Source organism: Bombina bombina, chromosome 6, assembly GCF_027579735.1.
Source record: "Bombina bombina isolate aBomBom1 chromosome 6, aBomBom1.pri, whole genome shotgun sequence".
Taxonomy (NCBI): domain Eukaryota; kingdom Metazoa; phylum Chordata; class Amphibia; order Anura; family Bombinatoridae; genus Bombina; species Bombina bombina.
The window spans coordinates 858,513,074-858,533,198 of record NC_069504.1 but is presented as its reverse complement, the minus strand read 5'-3'; the positions used below and the strand labels follow the sequence as shown (position 1 = coordinate 858,533,198).

Below are 20,125 nucleotides of genomic sequence, written 5' to 3'. Positions count from 1 at the left end.
TTTTGAAAAAAAATAAAAATATATATATATATTATTAATAATTTCAATTTTATTAAAAAAATATTGTGGTTTAAGTCAGCATGTGTTATGGAGGTATTAGGGACCTTCAATTGTTGGAAAATTTACATTCACTTTAAAGTATAACTATCACCAGTGGACATGTGTCATCCAGGGAGCACAGAAAGCTAGCAAATAGGCAATACTAAAAAAGCCAGGCTCCCTAGGGAAGTTTGCACAATATTGCGTAAACGTCATGTAGGTTATACAGATTCACTGGTAGTCAAATAAATAAATAATGGGCTATTAATTGTTGCATTCAATTAGGGTTATATAAATATAAAAGAAGATAGAGTCCCAGTCCACCAGCTCGCACAAATAGATAAAACATAAATGTTCAGGAAATATTGTTAAATATAATCATCTCCATCTAGCATAGGTAAATTAAATAGAGTTTGCATGGGCAGGCCATAATAAGAGAGTATTGTGAGTATCTACTGAAATTTTATAGACCACAGGGCATTCCCTCAAGGAATAGGAGCAAGAGCTGGGATTACTTCCATGTAGAATTTGAGAATAATAATAGGATTTCAAAGTATGGTAGTTACCCTAAGGGTCTCAGTACTAATGAAACAAAAATAAAGACAAAAATAGGATATAAGATCGGAAGTAGTCAGAAGAGTTAACAAGGTAAACACGTAGTGAATCTATTAGTATATCGTCATTTTCCAGCAGTAATCTAGGCAAATTCTCTATGACCAGTGACCCTAAATATGTATAGTAATAAGTGGAGGTCTTAACTGCGAATCTGTAGTATGAGCTCAGCATATGCAGTGTCTCTCCAAAAGAAAAGGGCGCCTAAAGCTTCTAGCCAACTCCTCTTCTGAAGTGGACAACAGTCTTGTGCTGGTAGCGGTCAATGGACAGGTGTGCAGAGACTACCATGGGTCCTAAGTAGAGTCTGACATAGCCGGATTTCGAGGTGGTGAAATAGGTGTGAGAAGGATCTGGGGTATCTTGTTTCTTAGTTGTGTATGGCTCTCGGTACCTGGCGGCTACCCCTCCACGAGCAAGGATGTCAAGCATGCGATGCGCATCTGTGTCTGTGGGGTGCGATTTGATGGTGGGTGAATGCTGGGGTGCCGTGTTCTGCAGATCCCTCACCGACATTGTTATGGAGCTCCCGCTGGTTGCCGTAACTTCCAACCTGCTGGTTGTGAGGTTCTGTGCTTGCCCCGTCTCCAGTATATTTGATTGGCTGTCCTGTATGCCAGGGCATGTCACGGGCTCTTGCTTAAATTGTTGTAGCAATTGGGGATAAGCTTTTGGCATCTCTAGGCTCACCTTCAGTTCCGCCATGTGGGTTAGTGGCGTAGATTGTTCCTTAAGTACTTCGGTCAAATCTTCGAATCTGCTACACATTAGAGCGTCAAAAGCCTCCAGCTGGGCTAGTATGGTAACTTGGAACTCCTCCATGTTTCACAAGGGTCCGTCTCTGCTGATCTAAAGCCTGACAGGCTGAAGAATATATATAGGGTGCCTCGTGGGAGAAAGATGGCTGTTCCCCAAACAGCTGCTGCCACTACTTTCCCGGGAATAGCAGATAGCAGTGTTCCGTATTCAAGTTGCAGGGTGTTTGTGGTGTCTCTTAATTGAATGTATCCTGGTTTAGAACAATTTAGGCTGCACTGAGCAGTCAGATATGAATGAATTTTCGGAACAAGTCCGGAGCTATTATAAAATGTGACCGTTCAGATGCAGAGCTTGCTCCGCCTCACCCATGGACATTTTAATTTTGACATTTATATCCCTTTAAAACAATGTTGCAAATGAATATACCTTTATTATTGATAGAAATGGAAGTGCATACTTTAGACTTCAAAAACCTAACCTTGCTTACGTATCTATTCCCTATCCGGTCCCAGCAGATGTGATCAGATAAGAAACTTAAAGAGACACGAATACCAATTTTTTTTCCCCATTATTTAGATAGAGCATTTAAACAACTTTCCAATGTACTTCTATTATCATTTTTTCTCCATTCTCTTGGTATACTTCATAGAAGGAACAGCAATGCACTACTACGAATGGAGCTTGACGCCCCGTGTTTCTGGTGAGCCTGCAGACTCACCAGAAACACCAGTTATGAAGCAGTGGTCTAAAAACCGCTGCTCCATAACCCTGTCTGCCTGCTCTGATGAGGCGGACAGGAATCGCCGGAATTCAACCCGATCGAGTTGATTGACACCCGAGTCTGCAGGGGGGGGGTGTTGCACCAGCATCTCACAAGAGCTGCTGGTGAAATGCTGAATACGGAGAGCATATTGCTCTACGCATTCAGCGAGGACTGTCGGATCAGGTCCAACAGACATTTGATAATTCGGCCTCTATATGTGCAGCTACCAATCAGCAGCTAGCTCCCAAATTTTCAATAAAGGATACCAAGGGAACAAAGCAAATTGTATAAAAGAAGTAAACTGGAAATTTGTTTAAAATTGCATACTCTATCTGAAAGATGAAATATTTTTGGGGGTTCATGCCCCTTTAAATATAGTGATATTTTTGCTAACACAATGAAAAGGTTAGCCTTTGTCTAATCCTGTAATAGGCCCAAATTGTCCCTTCCAAATAAAGCAAGTGGTGGGTGAAGTTTGGCTATTAAAACAATTCCAGTAAACAAGGCGTTAATACATTCAACAAAATTTCACATTCACCTAATATGCAGCTTAATTGCAAGACTGCAGAAAAATTGCAATTACCGTGTTTCTGTTGCTCTAAATAGTGTGTGCTAATTGTGTTTAAGCTGATAATAATTACTCTGCATTGTATAAAGCTGATGAGTAGCCATACACTGATAGTAATCACTCAGTACTGTAAAATAATGGTGATAATTATCTAACATTAAAGTGATGGTAAATCCCAGCGTATAAATAGGACTTTCAGTCATCTCTTTATAAAAAAAATGTGATCAACTTACCCTTTCTGTGCCACGGCCTCCTCGCTAAACTCAGTGGCTCTGGGGCCAACGGCAGAGCTCTCTGATGTAACATTTCCATTTCTAAACCAATAGCCGTGCTAGCATACAAAACAATGCCATATGACTAGCACAACTATTGGTTTAGAGGTGGAAATATCACCTAATTGAAAAAAGAGCTCTGTGCCGTTTAGTGAGATGTCCGCAGCACAGAAATGGTAAGTTAAGCACCTTTTTTTTTAAAGTAATGACAATGCTGCCGATCAAAGCTTCAACTGATAATGCGCTGGAAGCCTGCCTCAAATTTGACCTGCTGTAGTTAAAGCGTCAAGATCGTCAAATGTTGAACGTAATATATGCTCCTGCGATATCAATCCGACGCAGATTGATGTTTGTGTTATTTGAGTGGAATACTGATCATCCGCCATCACAATCGACTCCATTTGAACCTCTTGCCAATTTATCAAACATTCAACAGATACGCTCGAGTAAATTCCGACGCAGCGTACCTATCGTTCAAACCACCACCTTTGAGGCTGCGAATGCCATAGAAATCAATGGGAGTCTGAAAACACAGAAAGGTTATGTTCAATGCTGCAAGAGAATTAAGTATATTAGATAATAAAAGTAAATTATAAACTTTATTAAAATTGTATACTCTTTCTAAATCCATCAATATTAGTGCTCCAAATTTGGTGCAAAGTATTGCTCCAAATTTGGTGCACTAGTAGATATAGAGATAAAAATTAAATAAATACATAACATAATATAGCTAACCCTTTTTTGTATTAATCTATTTGTACCATGTTTAAGGCATAAAATACAAATCCCACTCTCCACTTCACACCAAATTTGACGAAACACGTTTTGCACCAAATTTGACGCATTACTCAAAAACAAAAACAAACTATTGACATTTTCCACCACTTTTGATTGAGAAATGCATAATCACATGATTTATGACATTAGCCAATCTGATTTAAATATACATTTTCTACTATCACTAACAAATGAAATTGCTTGATACTTGTGTCATTGATCACTCATCAGAACTTGTAAGTGCCATTTGTTACATTGTGTATTATACTTTGAAAGTATGTATATGTGAAATTAGTATTAAAGTTAAACATTGATGATGATATTAGGACACACAGGGGCTGATTTATCAAGCTCCATATGGAGCTTGATGCTCATTGATTCCGGCAAGCCTTCAGGCTCGCCGAAAACAGAAGTTATGAAGCAGCGGTCTAAAGACCGCTGCTCCATAATTTGTCCGTCTGCTCTGAGGCCACGAACAGAAATCAACCAATAAGATCGGGTTGATTAACACCCTGTTAGCGGCCAATCTAATCTGCAGGGGGCAAATCTGCAGGGGGCAGCATTGCACCAGCAGTTCACAAGAACTGTTGATGCAATGATAAATGCCAACTGTCATGAATCAGATACAGCAGAAATGAAAATCACCTCTTTACTGTCATGCTATTTTCAGTGTTTTTCTTCATTCTCTTGAATTTCATTTTCATTAAGAAATGTCATCTTATATGCCAGCCCATTTTTTTACACCTGTGTAGGGGTGGCGTTTAAAACTAGACTGCAATCAGGAGGGGTTACACAGGTGCAGAGAGAAAACTGGCCCAGCTCTTAAAATATCCAATGATTGCAAATAAATACATATAGGAGACTTGTAAATATGTTTGCAAAAGATTTCTGACATAACAGAAAAATATCACCTGAACATCTCTATGTTAAAAAGTAAAATATGTTACCTCACAATTTCCTCAGCTCACCATAGTAAGTGTTGTGTAAAAAGTTATACTTCATCTGCTGTCCAGGTATAGGTAAAAATAATAATTAAAAAATTAAGAAATGAACTGCAGCCAATCAGCATCAACAGTGCTGAGGTCATGAACACTTTTACTGTGATTTCATGAGATTTGACTTAACTCTTATGAGATGTCATAGTAAACTTCCTTAAACTGAATAGGAAAATTTCATGAGTGTGCATGAGGCTCACTCCCTTGCCTGTCCCGGGACAGACATACTGATTTGCTGTTTAAAGTCCTTTGCAATGGGGTGTGAATACTTAGGACATTTTGAGGTAAAATAGCTTTTTTTTTTACATAGAGATGTTCAGGTGATATTTTCTAGTCAGCTTTTTACAGCTATGCTGCATTACTTTCAATTGTTTCAACATTTGGGTATCATGGTCCTTTAATAATCATTTTAAAAAACAATAAAACAGGAGATAGGCATATCATGATTTCTAGAAATACAAATACACATTCATTTATGTGAAAATATCATGTATCAGTTTTTGGTATAACAACAAATACATAGAAAATAACTTTCTATGAGATATTATTATTTGTTCAGGTATAAATATAGCTATTTCTTGGACATTAACAGATGAAAAATAAAAGATCAGCTTTAGAGAAATGTGCTTGTTCATGGACAGTAATGAAATGGTATAAATAAAGTTGGAAAAAACATTGATGACTCTTATTTATCAACAGTCTGATGCTCATCGCTCCGTACTTGACACGCGTGTTTTTTACAGGCTTTTTAACAAATAAGGCCATCGTATGTAGATTCACGGCAGCGATGTCTGGCGAGCATATTGACTCCAGCGAATGCATTGATATTGACGCAATGATAAATAGACCCCTAAAAGTCCTATTTTTTTAGTTTTTGAAACACTAGGATTTACCATATATTTAATAATAAAAGTGCCTTGAATTATTTTTCAATTTGTCTATAATGTACTGTATAACACTGTATATTAAAGCTTTTTTTTTTTCTTTCCTTTTTTTTAGAATATGAAAATTCAAAGCACTCTCAGGGACAACCAGGGGTAATTTATATTAAGTTATTACTTACTGTTTTTATCATTTGTGTATTTTTGGTGTAACCCATAGTTGTTTGAGCCAGTAGTAGTAATTAAAAATTACTTTACAAAATATTTTAATAAAATGTATTGAACAAAATATTAATTGTTAGGCATACAGGTTGTTAAATAAAAAATGTATACACAGTCATTCCAACTCATATGGTCTGATCATGTGACATAAATCACACAGTGTGCCGAGTCCAGTGAGAACATCTGCTGCTTTTTTTTATCTTGTCCGTGTCTCCTCCTCACCTACAATCTTATCGGACTGCGGGTTTCTGGGGTCAAAGACTGGCAGAGAGTTGCAGGGATCAGAGATGGTCCTGGTATGTGAACAGAGAGCTGGCATACAGCACAAGGAATGCAAACCCAAACCAACAAGCGGAGATGTGCTGGTGTCATGGAAGACCTTCAGTCCTGAAAGTTGTCACTGGCAGTGTGAGTAGTGGGATCTAAGTGTAATGCTCGTGGGATATTGCCCTATCAGACCAAACTTGGCCAGTAGTCTTCTTATCCCGGCGTCAAGTGGAAAGATAAGAAAATATCCCAGAACAAAGTGAGTTCAAGAAATGAGGTAAGCATTACTCACGGTAGACAGGACAGTCCTTCACGGAAACAAGAGAAAGGCAATCCAGCAGATTAGCAGTACAGGGATAACCAGCAGAATAGTCAGGAACAGGCAGAGGCCAGCAACAAAGGTAATTCAGCAGTTTAGCAGTTCAAGGGTAAACCAGGAGGATGGCCAGGAACAGGCAGAGGTCAGCAACAAAGGAAATCCAGCAGTTTAGTAGTTCAGGGGTAATGCAGTAGAATGGTCAGACAGGCAGAGTTCAGCAATGGTAAGGCAATCCAGCAATTCCGGGGTTAAACAGGCAGAGTGGTCTAAACAGGCAGAGTGGTCAGACAGGCAGAGTTCAGCAATGGTAAGCCAACCCAGCAATTCAGGGGATAAACAAGCAGAGTGGTCAGACAGGCAGAGTTCAGCAATGCTAAGGCAATCCAGCAATTCAGGGATTAAACAGGCAGAGTGGTCAAACAAGCAGAGTTCAGCAATGGTAAGGCAATCCAGCAATATCAGCAGTACAAGCACCCAGGAAAAACCCAAAGTGAATACCTATGCTTGGACAGTGAAGAGAAGTGAAGGAGGTACTTACATAGGTGCCTGTTCGCGGCAAGGAGACCACCCAGGTGAATCTAGAGCAACATTGGATACTACGGTGTGCGGCGATGATGTAATCGCCGTGCCCCCACAACAACCACTGTGACCATGGCAACGGCCATGCTCAAGGAGCTGCGAGTCACGCCACGATCATAGCAATGGCTATGATCACAGAGGAGGGGTGTGACACTAAATGGTGAGAGAAAACACACGGGCAGGAATCCTTCTGTCTTGATCTCAGTAGCAGTGATCTGAGAAAAAGTAGGAGTGACCTGAGAAACAGTCAGGGATTGGGCTGATGGCAGCCCAATGAAATTGAAGGTGTCTAACTGCAGTTCACAGTCAGGATTTCACTGAGTAAGCATTGATGAGGTAGCCAGTCTCAGTCAAATTGATGCCTTGTAGTGAAGCAGAAAACAACAACTCAATTTCTGTGCTGATATCTCTTTTCTACTTCACAATCAGTTAAACAGAAAACCCATTAAATTCTTAGGGGCCGATTTATCAACCCCCATAATGAGGAAAATGTATCTGTCTCCGCGTGAGCCTTCAGGCTCGCTGGAAACAGGAGTTAAGAAGTAGTCCACTACCTCTGAGGCGGCGGACAACAATCCACCCGATTGCATACGATCGGGTTGATTGACACTCCCTGCTAGAGTGCGATTCGCCGTGAATGTGCAGGGGGTGGCATTTATCTATGTGCAGTGGATCATGTCCGTTCGCACTATAATAAATCGGCCTCTTGATCTGTCTGTGGCCCACAAGGACCAGAGTTGGCATGACTAGTTAAACAATATGGTACTGTGATGACAAATATGTAGAAGAACCAGCTTTGACTCATATGAAGTAGTTATAAAGACATATATTTTTAGCAATAGTTTACTACTGTTACCCTTACCTCTCAATAAATAACCACAGTCACATCTCCATATAGGAAAATTATGGCTTCAATATTTATCAAATCCTATTTTAATATATACATTAATTTTGCAAATAAAAAAATATTGTAACATTTAGCAGAAAAATTGTCTAAATCTTTTTTTACCCTGACCAAAGAATCTTCCCCCCGAAGAGTCTGCCAGCTCTTTACATGACAATATAAGAAACCATCAAACAATGGAGATTTTTTTAATGTAATGTGTGGAGTTTGGCTATTGAAAAACAATTGCAGCAAACAAGGTGTAATACAATGGCAACATTTTCAGGGAGTGCCATAAATCTATTCATTCCAGATAAAAAGAAAAGAAGACAAACACTTTACAAACCATACGTCTTTAGAACCATTACTTGCTGATCCCTCTAAAAGGCATTTCAAAAATGGTAAACCACATTAAACAAAATGTCTGTACATTAGATAATGACTCACTCCCAAAATCACATATTTCCACAAGTAGGACCCCATACTCCTGGAGAATATAAAGAACAGCTTCACTTATGCATTTAGAATCCAACAAATCTGGAATTCCTTGCTTTGTTTTATGTGACTGGCAGTTCAGAGGTTTGATCTTATCAGTTGAGAACTATATAGTCCTCTTCTTATCACAAATGAAAGAATGTTGCTGACTTCTCCTGGCTAGAATAGGACTCATAGAGCTCCCTTATCACTGCACTGTTGTATCAAGCGCATTGAGCATTCCTGAAAGAATACCCACGCCATGTTTCTTAATTGAATCATGGATCTTGACAGGGGTGTCCAAAAATGTCATAATATTAACAGAATGTAGTCCCCAGTGGGCCAAGTCCATGGCACAACTCATCCTCTATGGACCTCAACTCTTGTTTGAGTCAAAACATACTTTTTTCGGTAATGGTGTGCGGTGCTAACGCTCAGTTTTTTCTCACCGCTCACTTAAGACAACGCTGGTATTAAGAGTTTTCTGCAACCCGGCGTTAGCCTCAGAAAAGTGAGCGTTGAGCAAAATTTAGCTCCACATCTCACCTCAATACCAGCGTTGCTTAAGTCAGCGGTAAGCTGGCTGAACGTGCTTGTGCACGATTTCCCCATAGGAAACAATGGGGCTGAGCTGGCTGAAAAAAAACCTGCAAAAAAGCAGCGTTAGGCTCCTAACGTAGCCCCATTGTTTCCTATGGGAAAATAAATCTACTGTATGTCTACACCTAACACCCTAACATGAACCCCGAGTCTAAACACCCCTAATCTTACACTTATTAACCCCTAATCTGCTTCCCCCAACATCGCTGACACCTACATTATACTTATTAACCCCTAATCTGCCGCTCCAGACACCGCTGCCACCTACATTATACTAATGAACCCCTAATCTGCTGCCCCCAACATCGCTGACACCTACATTATATTTATTAACCCCTAATCTGCCTCCCCAACGTCGCCGCAACAATATTAAATTTATTAACCCCTAATCTGCCGCCACTATAATAAATTTATTAACCCGTAAACCTAAGTCTAACCCTAACCCTAACACCCCCCTAACTTAAATATAATTTAAATAAAACGAAATTAAATTACTACAATTAAATAAATTAATCCTATTTAAAACTAAATACTTACCTATAAAATAAACCATAAGATAGCTACAATATAACTAATAATTACATTGTAGCCATCTTAGGGTTTATTTTTATTTTACAGGCAACTTTGTATTTATTTTAACTAGGTACAATAGTTATTAAATAGTTATTAACTATTTAATAACTACCTAGCTAAAATAAATACAAAAGTACCTGTAAAATAAACCCTAACCTAAGTTACAATTACACCTAACACTACACTATAATTAAACTAATTACCTAAACTACCTACAATTAATTACAATTAAATAAAATAAACTAAATTACGGAAAAAAAAAACCACTAAATTACAGAGAATAAAAAATGAATTACAATTTTTTTTTACTAAATTACAAATAGCCCTTAAAAGGGCCTTTTGCAGGGCATTGCCCCAAAGTAATCAGCTCTTTTACCTGTAAAAAAAAAATACAATACCCCCCCAACATTAAAACCCACCACCCACATACCCAATCGGAATTAAGGTAGGAAAAATCCTATTGGCTGATGCAATCAGCCAATTGGATTGAAGTTCAATCCAATTGGCTGATCCAATCAGTCAATAGGATTGAGCTCACATTAGATTGGCTGTTCCAATCAGCCAATAGCATGCAAGGTCAATCCTATTGGCTGATTGCATCAGCCAATAGGATTTTTCCTACCTTAATTACAATTGGCTGATAGGATTCTATCAGCCAATCGGAATTCAAGGAACGCCATCTTGGATGACGTCACTTAAAGGACCAGTCATTCAGTTGTCGGCCGTCAGATGAAGAGGATGCTCCGCGTCGGATGCCTTGAAGATGGACACACTCCGCTCCGGAAGGATGAAGATAGAAGATGCCGCCTGGATGAAGACTTCTGCCGGTCTGGAGGTCCTCTTCTGGCCGGATAGGATGAAGACTTCGGACCCTCTGGAGGACCACTTGTGCCCGGCTGGGTTAAGACGTCTTAAGGTAGGGTGATCTTCAAGGGGGTAGTGTTAGGTTTTATTAAGGGGGGATTGGGTGAGTTTTAGAGTAGGGTTGGGTGTGTGGGTGATGGGTTTTAATGTTGGGGGGGTATTGTATTTTTTTTTCAGGTGAAAGAGCTGATTACTTTGGGGCAATGCCCCGCAAAAGGCCCTTTTAAGGGTTATTTGTAATTTAGTATAGGGTAGGGAATTTTATTATTTTTGGGGGCTTTTTTATTTTATTAGGGGGATAAGATTAGGTATAATTAGTTTAAAAAAAAAATGTAATTCTTTTTTTATTTTCTGTAATTTAGTGTTTGTTTTTTTCGTAATTTAGTTAATTTAATTTAATTGTAATTAATTGTAGGTAGTTTAGGTAATTAGTTTAATTATAGTGTAGTGTTAGGTGTAATTGTAACTTAGGTTAGGGTTTATTTTACAGGTACTTTTGTATTTATTTTAGCTAGGTAGTTATTAAATAGTTAATAACTATTTAATAACTATTGTACCTAGTTAAAATAAATACAAAGTTGCCTGTAAAATAAAAATAAACCCTAAGATAGATACAGATGTAACTATTAGTTATATTGTAGCTATCTTATGGTTTATTTTATAGGTATTTAGTTTTAAATAGGATTAATTTATTTAATTGTAGTAATTTATTTTCGTTTTATTTAAATTATATTTAAGTTAGGGGGTGTTAGGGTTAGGGTTAGTTTTAGATTTAGGGGTTAATAAATTTAATATAGTAGCGGCGACGTTGGGGGCGGCTGATTAGTGGTTAATAAATGTAGGTAGGTGTCGGCGATGTTAGGGACGGCAGATTAGAGGTTAATAAAATTTAACTAGTGTTTGCGAGGCGGTTTAAGGATTAATACATTTATTAAAGTGGCGGCGATGTCCGATTGGCAGATTAGGGGTTAAATAATTTTATTATAGTGTTTGCGATGTGGGGGGAGGCCTCGGTTTAGGGGTTAATAGGTAGTTTATGGGTGTTAGTGTACTTTTTAGCACTTTAGTTAAGAGCTTTATGTTTCGGCGTTAGCCCAGAAAACTCTTAACTACTGACTTTTGAATACGTTAGGAGTCTGGACAGGAGAGAGTCTACTGCTCACTTTTTCCAGAGATCGTAATACCGACGCTAGGAAAATCCCATTAAAAAGATAGGATACGCAATTGACGTAAGGGGATTTGCGGTATGCTAAAATAGAGGGAAAAAAGTGAGCGGTACACCTGTACCTGCCTGACTTGTAATACCAGCGGGCGTTAAAAAGCAGCGTTAGGACCCCTTAACGCTGCTTTTTAAGGCTAACGCAAGACTCGTAATCTAGGCGTTAGTTTCTTTTATTGGGTGGATGCCTTTATAGTACAATATGTAAAACCAAGTTTAATAATATTATTAATCCAAACCCTTCTAAAAGAAAACATGCATTAATTAACTATTCATCTCCTTTTTCACATGTGAAAATACATATCACTTCTACAAAGATATCCGATCACATGGAGTATAACAGGACAAATAAATACAGTGGTACACAGCAAATCTTACTGTAATTGTAGATGTATAAAAACAATTCTTCTAGGTATTCTTTCCAGAAGGTAACTCATAACTCATTTGGTCTAAACTAGTTGTTCTCTGTGTCAGTAACCAGATGGTCAATACAATAAAGTAACAAAAATCAGACTAAATTACCCATATAAATAGAAAGAATGAAGTCTACACTGTTGATAACAAATTCAAGTCTAGATTACGAGTTTAGCGCTTTTTTTCGCTCCCACTTGCACGTCAACTTTGCTAGACGGAGGCTTTTTACACGTCAGGTTGCACAGGGAGTGTGCATCTGGCATGTGCAGGTACAGTCATGTTATTTTCTTATTCAGTTTAAGGAAGTTTACTATGAATGATGACCTTAGCACTTCTGATCCTAATTGGCTATTGATTTTTTATCTTGCAGCTGGACAGCAGCTGAAGTATAACTGTTCACAAAATAGGGTCAGATTACAAGTGGATCACAATTTAACGCTCCTGCTTAAGCGTTAACTGCGCTAGAAGCAGTGGCGACTCTAGGAAAAATATATAGGAGGGGCACATAAGATACCACAGTCAAACTGGGGGGGGGGCAATAATAATTTTCACCACTAAGTCATACCACTGAAAATAAACTAAATAAAAATACATAAGATTCCAAAATACCAGAGTAATGCGGTATGCAATGATACCTTTTTATTGTACTAACCTAATACTTAAAATAGAAGCTTTAAACAGTTTTCCTTTCTTCCTCAGGTATTGCTTCAGACCTGAGCAAGATAAGAAAACTCTCAAAAGCTTTTCTTTATAGTTTAAATAAATTGTCAACAAACACCAGGGCTCTGTAATTAATCTCCCATACATACACACAAACACAGTTAGACATACACACAGTTACACATACATACACACATAGTTACATACATACACATACATACACACATAGTTACACAAGCACTACATACATACAGTTACACACACACACACACACACATATATAGTTTAAAACACACATACACAGTTACATACACACACAGTATACATACATTCATCCCTGGGTGCTCATTAGCACTCCCAGGAAGAAGTGCTGTACCCAGAGTCCCAGGCTGTTAACCCCAGAGAAGTCTGGGTACAAGGCCCAAAGGGAAAATTACAAAATATATACATACAAATATTACATACAAATATATATATTTATATATATAATCATTAAAACATATGTCTTTCATGCTGCTATTTTTTTTTTCTTTCTGGATCACTGCAGTGTCATTTTAAATGTCACCAGCTTGTGCCCACTGCAGAATGCATCTCTGGTATACAGGCAGCCTTCCCTCACAGAGATCCAGGTTGCACACACATACTGCACTACCTACTGTACACAAAACCACAGACACACACTACACATAGACACAAACGTATGCACACACACAGGTATACACACATAGACAAACACACACACATATATACACAAATATATATACATACAAATACACAAACACAGACACACACTACATATACATTAAGGCACAGACACATACAAATATACAGACACATACATATAGAAAGTAACATTCACACATAATGCTTTCAAATTCTTTCTGTTATGATGCAGAATGTAACGGGAAATATATATTTTAGTATCCCATAATTCAATGTGATTAAAATATTTTTTAATATTTTATTCATATAAAAAAATTGTTTTTAATTAATTTAATATTTTTTTGCTTGTATATTTAGTTGACAAATATCCACTCATTCTAGACTAGGACACAGACATGAGACATCATCTATGATCCATCTATCTGATTCAATTTCAGATTAATCTTCTTCCCACCAACTGAGCTCTCAGCTCTCTCTTACCGGGGAGGACGATGTCACAGGCCGCCGGTCTTCTTCAAATATGCAATCCGCCGCCACCAGACACTGACAGTCAGTTTGAGACAGCAGTAGCACAGAGACCAACTGTGCCAGTGTCAGCCCAGCTCTGCCTCCTTCCCCCGCGCTTCTGCAGAATCTTCTCTGCTGCGCCTGCTCACAGCACACAGTGACAACTTGGCTAACGATTGCTCCTCCCTCTTCCTCTCCAGACTGAGTCTCCGTTATTTTTCTGCAAGTGCGGCCGGTGTGATGAAGGAACGTCGTCGTCGTGACCACTGACCACACTCTCTGACAACTGATCTGGAGGAGGAGAGGAGGAGCAATAATGCCAGGCCAGCTGCCTGTCAGCACAACACAGCACAGCACGATGCCACATGGCCATTTCTTACACATGGCCCATGGGGTAATTTAGCTGCCACGTGTTAAGCTGGCATAAGGCACGTGCTGTGCTGTGGTCACGGTGTGAGGCGGGACTTTTCACTCACTGAGAGGTGCGCTGCCTTTACCCTGCCTTACACTGCCGCTTAGCCGCCCTCATCATCACCACGTCCACGTGGGTGTCACAGTAGTCTCAAACAGCACAGCAAGTGACTCAAAAGATTGAACAGTACATATATACACAAAAAATAACACAATTTAAAAATAAATAATCTATTCTCACATGATATACTCCTGACTCAGCTCTCTCTCATCCTGGTCCTCCAGTCCAGAATTATAAAAGTGCCGGGGGGGCAAGCCATTTTCTTGGGAGGGGGGGCAAATGCCCCCCATAGCCCCCCTGTAGTGACGCCAATGGCTAGAAGTAAACTTATGTATAGATATATACACACACATATATATATATATATATATTTAAAAATACTTAGAACATATTCAGCTATGTGCAGAACATCTACTTACTTAAGGGCTCCAATGCACTATATATATATATATATATATATATATATATTCTGGAACAGAAGAGGGAAGGGCGCACAGCAAAAGAAACCTCCTGGTGTAGTATATCAAGACACTTGTTTAAGAATACTGTAGTGCAGTGACAAATGCAAACTCACGTGTTTCCACCTCAACCTTATGAGGTATAGATAAGACTCTGAGTGGTGAATATCCACTAAGGAAGGCAATCCAATCCCCTTGTGCTTGCAACTTGTACTTCACTCCTTATATGTAGTCCTCACCTCTCCAGCAGAAACTTAACCACTTCAAAAAAGGAGGCTACAATATCTATCCTGGAGGAAATCCTCTCACAAGCGTTATTTATTTGGGGGATGAAAGAATAGGTGTCGCACACCACAAAGTTCTTTAAAAGTGTGCTTTAATTTGACATGTTGTTCATAAATATGACATGAAAAACTCTCATAAAAAACCGCACATACCGGTTCAATTAAAATATGTATACAAAGGTGGCTGTAGAAAACTCACTTGTTTTATATTGTATAAAACAATGTGGCTAGTTGCAAAATCCCCAGTAAGTCTGGGTCCTTAGCAAACCGTGCCGTGGCACTTCGTTACTGAATCTCGGCTCGTGAATCTCGGCTCGATTGGTAGCTTTATATATATAAAAGGAACATGAAATGTATATATTAATAAATAAACCATTCTTAATCTGAAAATAATCGGAAAAACAGATATGAGTGATCAATCATTAAGTATTTTGTAAAACAGTTGTATAGACAATAACATCTCATGGCATATAAAAATGCAAAATGTTTCATAGATTTATTTGCTAACCTTATCATTACATGTAAGTAAGTTACATATATATATATATATATATATATATATATATATATATATATATATATATATATATATATAGTATATGCATTTGCTGCATTTTATTTTAAAATATTTATAATTAACTATTCTTTTAATATTTTAAAGGAGGATTATGTGATTTACAGCACTGTGAATCACTCAGGCTCAACCCAAGGAACACCCAAAGTATCATCTGAACCTGATCCAGCTTCAGAGATTGTCTACGCTGCTGTAAAACGTGACTGATTGATTCTGGAGCTTTGTTATGGAGAATGTTTTATTTTAGAAAATTGTTAATATTTTATTCAACCTATCTTACCATTCGATTGTGCTATATAAGGAACAAACAATGCTTGATCTGAACAATGGTAACTCATTCAAAATCACTGATTAATGTGTTTTTATTCCTTGCCTGTTTACAGCAACATGGAATTGAAAGTGGTCTATATCCAATAAAAGTCACAGCTGTGGTAAGATTATAGTTGCCTCAACCCATTAATATAAGAATAATGAGCTCAGTCCCACAGAAACCTCATAATGTTGACCCTTCACTCTTGCTTCTAAACAGCAATTTCAGGCAGTAGCGTCACCAGAGGGGGCACTACCCCCCCCCCCAGCATAGCGGCTAGCTCTTACCTGTGCTCTCCAATGGAGGTCATCCCTCATTTTCCTCCTACCACTCTGCCCAGGCCCAGCACAGCTCCACCCATGAAATGCCCAGCTGTGCATTTGGCCTGCCAGGCTTCATCCTCCTAATGCTTCACTGCCCATAAATCACTGGCACCTTCTGGAAGTGCCCCCCAATGTAATTCCAAAAGACACCTCAGTTCTGAGGACACATGACAGCTTTTTATTTATTTTTCTAAGAATAGGTAAACATGTATAACAAATATATGGCTAGATTACGAGTTTTGCGTTATGAGTGAAAAAGCAGCGTTATGGCTCTTTTTCACTACCACTGGTATTACGAGTCTTGCAGGTATATCTGTATCGGACACTTTTTTGGCCGTAACGCAACGTAACTACCGCAGCTTTCAAAAAGTCCTTTTTCAATGGGACTTCCATAGCGCCGGTATTATGAGTTTGCTTGTCCGGCCAAAAAGTGAGCGGTACAGCCCATAACTACAAGATCCGTACCGTAAACTGAAAGTCAGTAGTTATGGTTTTACGCTACAAAGCTGTACCCTAAAACTCATAACTAAAGTGTTACAAAGTACTCTAACACCCATAAACTACCTATTAACCCCTAAACCGAGGCCCTCCCGCATCACAAACACTAAAATAAAATTATTAACCCCTAATCTGCCGCTCCTGACATCGCCGCCACTATAATAAACATAATAACCCCTAAACCGCCGTACTCCCACATTGCAAACACTAGTTAAATATTATTAACCCCTAATCTGCTGTCCCTAATTTCGCCGCAACCTACATTACTGTTATTAACCCCTAATCTGCTGCCCCCAAAATCGCCACCACTATACTAAAGTTATTAACCCCCTAAACCTAACCCTAATTTTAACCCTAACGTAACCCTAACCCTATTCCAATGTTGGGGGTATACAGCACTATCAGTGTCCAGTGATGCACGGTGTGGGGGATAGCTGCAATGTCCCCTGGATATCAAACATTTTCTTGTAGTAACACCAGCACCAGTATCTTGGTATAAACTTTTATTGTGGTTACATAAAAAACAGCAACGTTTCGTGGTAAACCCACTTAATCATGCTAATTGTATAACACTATTCACACTTCTTTTAAACCTCTTTTAGCGCCAAAAGGGCTTCTGTGTGGGTGTTATCACACCCCCTAGTGGATACAAGAAAATATACAATGTATATACAATTTAAAAACAATGTAACTGACTAAACATATTATTGGATGAGCAACAATTGTTATGACTTGTTATTTATGGTAATATTTACATCTCTTATCATATCCATAGTAAGCATTCTCCATTTTATTTCATAGGTAGTAAGGCATTAGTGTTATATGCTAAAAGCTTCACAATTTTTTGTAAAAATAACTTGTTAAACTCATAGTTAAAGTCCCTTACTAATCAAAATATTATTTTTGAAATAATGTTAACAATATATTATAAAAATCATTAGTAATAGACTATTTTTATTATATTCAGGTCTACACTAAGAGAAACAATTAAGGTCAAAATCTCTATTTAACCCCTTAGGAATAAGAGTATCTAATTGATAAATCCATCTCATTTCTTGTTGTTTGAGGATTTTCTCCCTATTGGTACCATTACGTTGGACAGGAATATGTTGTATAATTTGCCAGCATAGCTGACTAATGTTGTGGCCCTTCTCAAGGAAATGTTTAGATAAAGGAGCTTCCAATTTTTTCTTTCTTATATTTGATCTGTGTTGGCTGAGTCTATCTTTGATTTTCTGTGTAGTCTCGCCTAGGTAATACATGGAACACGGACATTTAATGAGATAGACCACAAAACTGCTATCACAGGTATAAAAGCCCCTAATGTCATAGCGTTTGCCATTATGTGGATGATAAAAATGAGGGCCCTTTATAATAGAGTTACAATTAACGCATCCCAAGCAGGGATAGCTTCCATTTCTCCTGCTACTCATATATGTTTGTGTGTCCTTTTTATCAGTGCCAATATCACTTTTAACGAGGTGATCCCGTATATTTTTAACCCGTCTGTAGGCCATTAGAGAATATTCCTTAAACTGTTCAATCTGTTGATTGCAGTCCTTGAGAATGTGCCAATGTTTTCTAATTACTCTGGAGATAATTTGGCTATAAGCACTTTGTTGTGATACAAATATGAGTCTATTCTCTCTATTTGTTCTTTCCTGTATTTTCCTAGGGGTTGTAAATTCCTTAATTGTTTTACTCAGGAGCTGTGGGGGATAACCTCTATGTTTAAACTTATTAGACATCTCCAATAGTCTTTTATCTCTAATTTCTGGTGTACTCACTATTCTTTGTACCCTCAGCAATTGACTTTTTGGTAATGAGCTAATAAGACCCTTAGGATGAAAACTCTTATATTCTAATAGTGTATTCCTGTCGGTTTCTTTGGAATAAATATCTATATCTAGCCTATTCTGTCCCTTTGTGACTCTTGTGTCCAAGAATGTAATACATTCCTCGCTATAAGTCAACGTAAACTGTAAGCCTCTTACCATTGTTTTAAGTTCTTTAGTAAATTCTTCAAGTTCTCCAATGCTGCCCCACCACACGCCAAACACGTCATCTATATAGCGCCACCACACTGATCCGTGTTGTCTAAATAGATGATTTGAAAATCATCTATATCTATACCAGGCGCTCTTCAAACTCGTTCATGTACAAGTTGGCGTATGATGGGGCAACATTGGAGCCCATTGCTGTCCCCTTTATCTGGATGTACCAATGATTTTGGAAAAGGAAAAAATTCCTTTTATTAAGGATTAAGTTTATGCCAAGATACTGGTGCTGGTGTTACTACAAGAAAATGTTTGATATCCAGGGGACATTGGAGCTACCCCCCCACACCGTGCATCATTGGACACTGATAGTGCTGTATACCCCCAACATTGGAATATTGTATTTTGAGCTGCAGGGGAACGTGCACACAGTGCAATAAACAAGAAACATGGAGAAAGAGGTGACTAACAAAACAGATGGCAACAAGATTTTTGCATATAGTGAACTGGAGGCAGCACGCATAACAGGGTTAACCAGAGGTTCACGCAAATTTCTGAGAACAGCTGAGTCCACTGTTATGGCTAAGGACTATGAACAACTTAAAATTAAACTTATGCGTTGGGACTTACATGCCAATACACTCACAGAATATTATCGAGTGAAAAGAATCCCAAGAGGACTCAGGATAAGTACAACACCCACTCTCCTTAGAGATAACCAAGACTACTGCGATAAATTCGAAGCAATAATTAATAAATGCTCCTATGACCTTATGGTCTGCACGGTAGAAGCACTCCTCAAAGAAACTGAGATACAGACAGAAATTGTTAACAAACAGCGCATGGAATTATTAACAGCTCTTACCACAGAAGAGTTGAAACAGCTGGAGGACAAGATCGAGGAGAAGATCGCAGTGGAGCAGAAAACCATTAAAGAAACGAAAAGAGTTAAATTCCTACATGATGAGGAAGATTACCGTACAGGCCGGGTATACAGATGGCGTTGCGGTAACCAAGGTTACTACTCCACCCGCAGATCCAACGCTACGAGGAGATCCAATAGGGGCAGGAACCGGCATACACGTGACACGAGCATCACCACAGGTTCAGAAACGTCATCAGACGACGCCTCACAGCACCCTTTGGGGAACAGCGGTGGTGAGAGCGATTCCGCGGTGAGAGCGATTCCGCCGGGGAGGCCGCAAACACAAGAAACAAAGATGGGCACAAGACGAAGAATGCAGCAGGACAAGGAGAATTGCGGAAATCACAGCGGAAGATACAGAAGAAATAGTTCCG

General features: G+C 38.7%; 1 protein-coding gene across 2 annotated transcripts in view; it reads left to right on the top strand.

The window, feature by feature from the left end:
* Positions 1–16,138, top strand: part of LOC128663791 (uncharacterized) — a 331,967-nt gene extending 315,829 nt beyond the window's left edge. For both annotated transcript variants that reach the window (XM_053718293.1, XM_053718294.1), the window contains exons 8-9: positions 5,785–5,822; positions 15,786–16,138. In XM_053718293.1, the coding sequence (XP_053574268.1) occupies positions 5,785–5,822; positions 15,786–15,905 (158 nt within the window). In that variant the 3' untranslated portion in view covers positions 15,906–16,138. The remainder of the gene's footprint in view (positions 1–5,784; positions 5,823–15,785) is intronic.
* Positions 16,139–20,125: the final 3,987 nt, after the last annotated feature.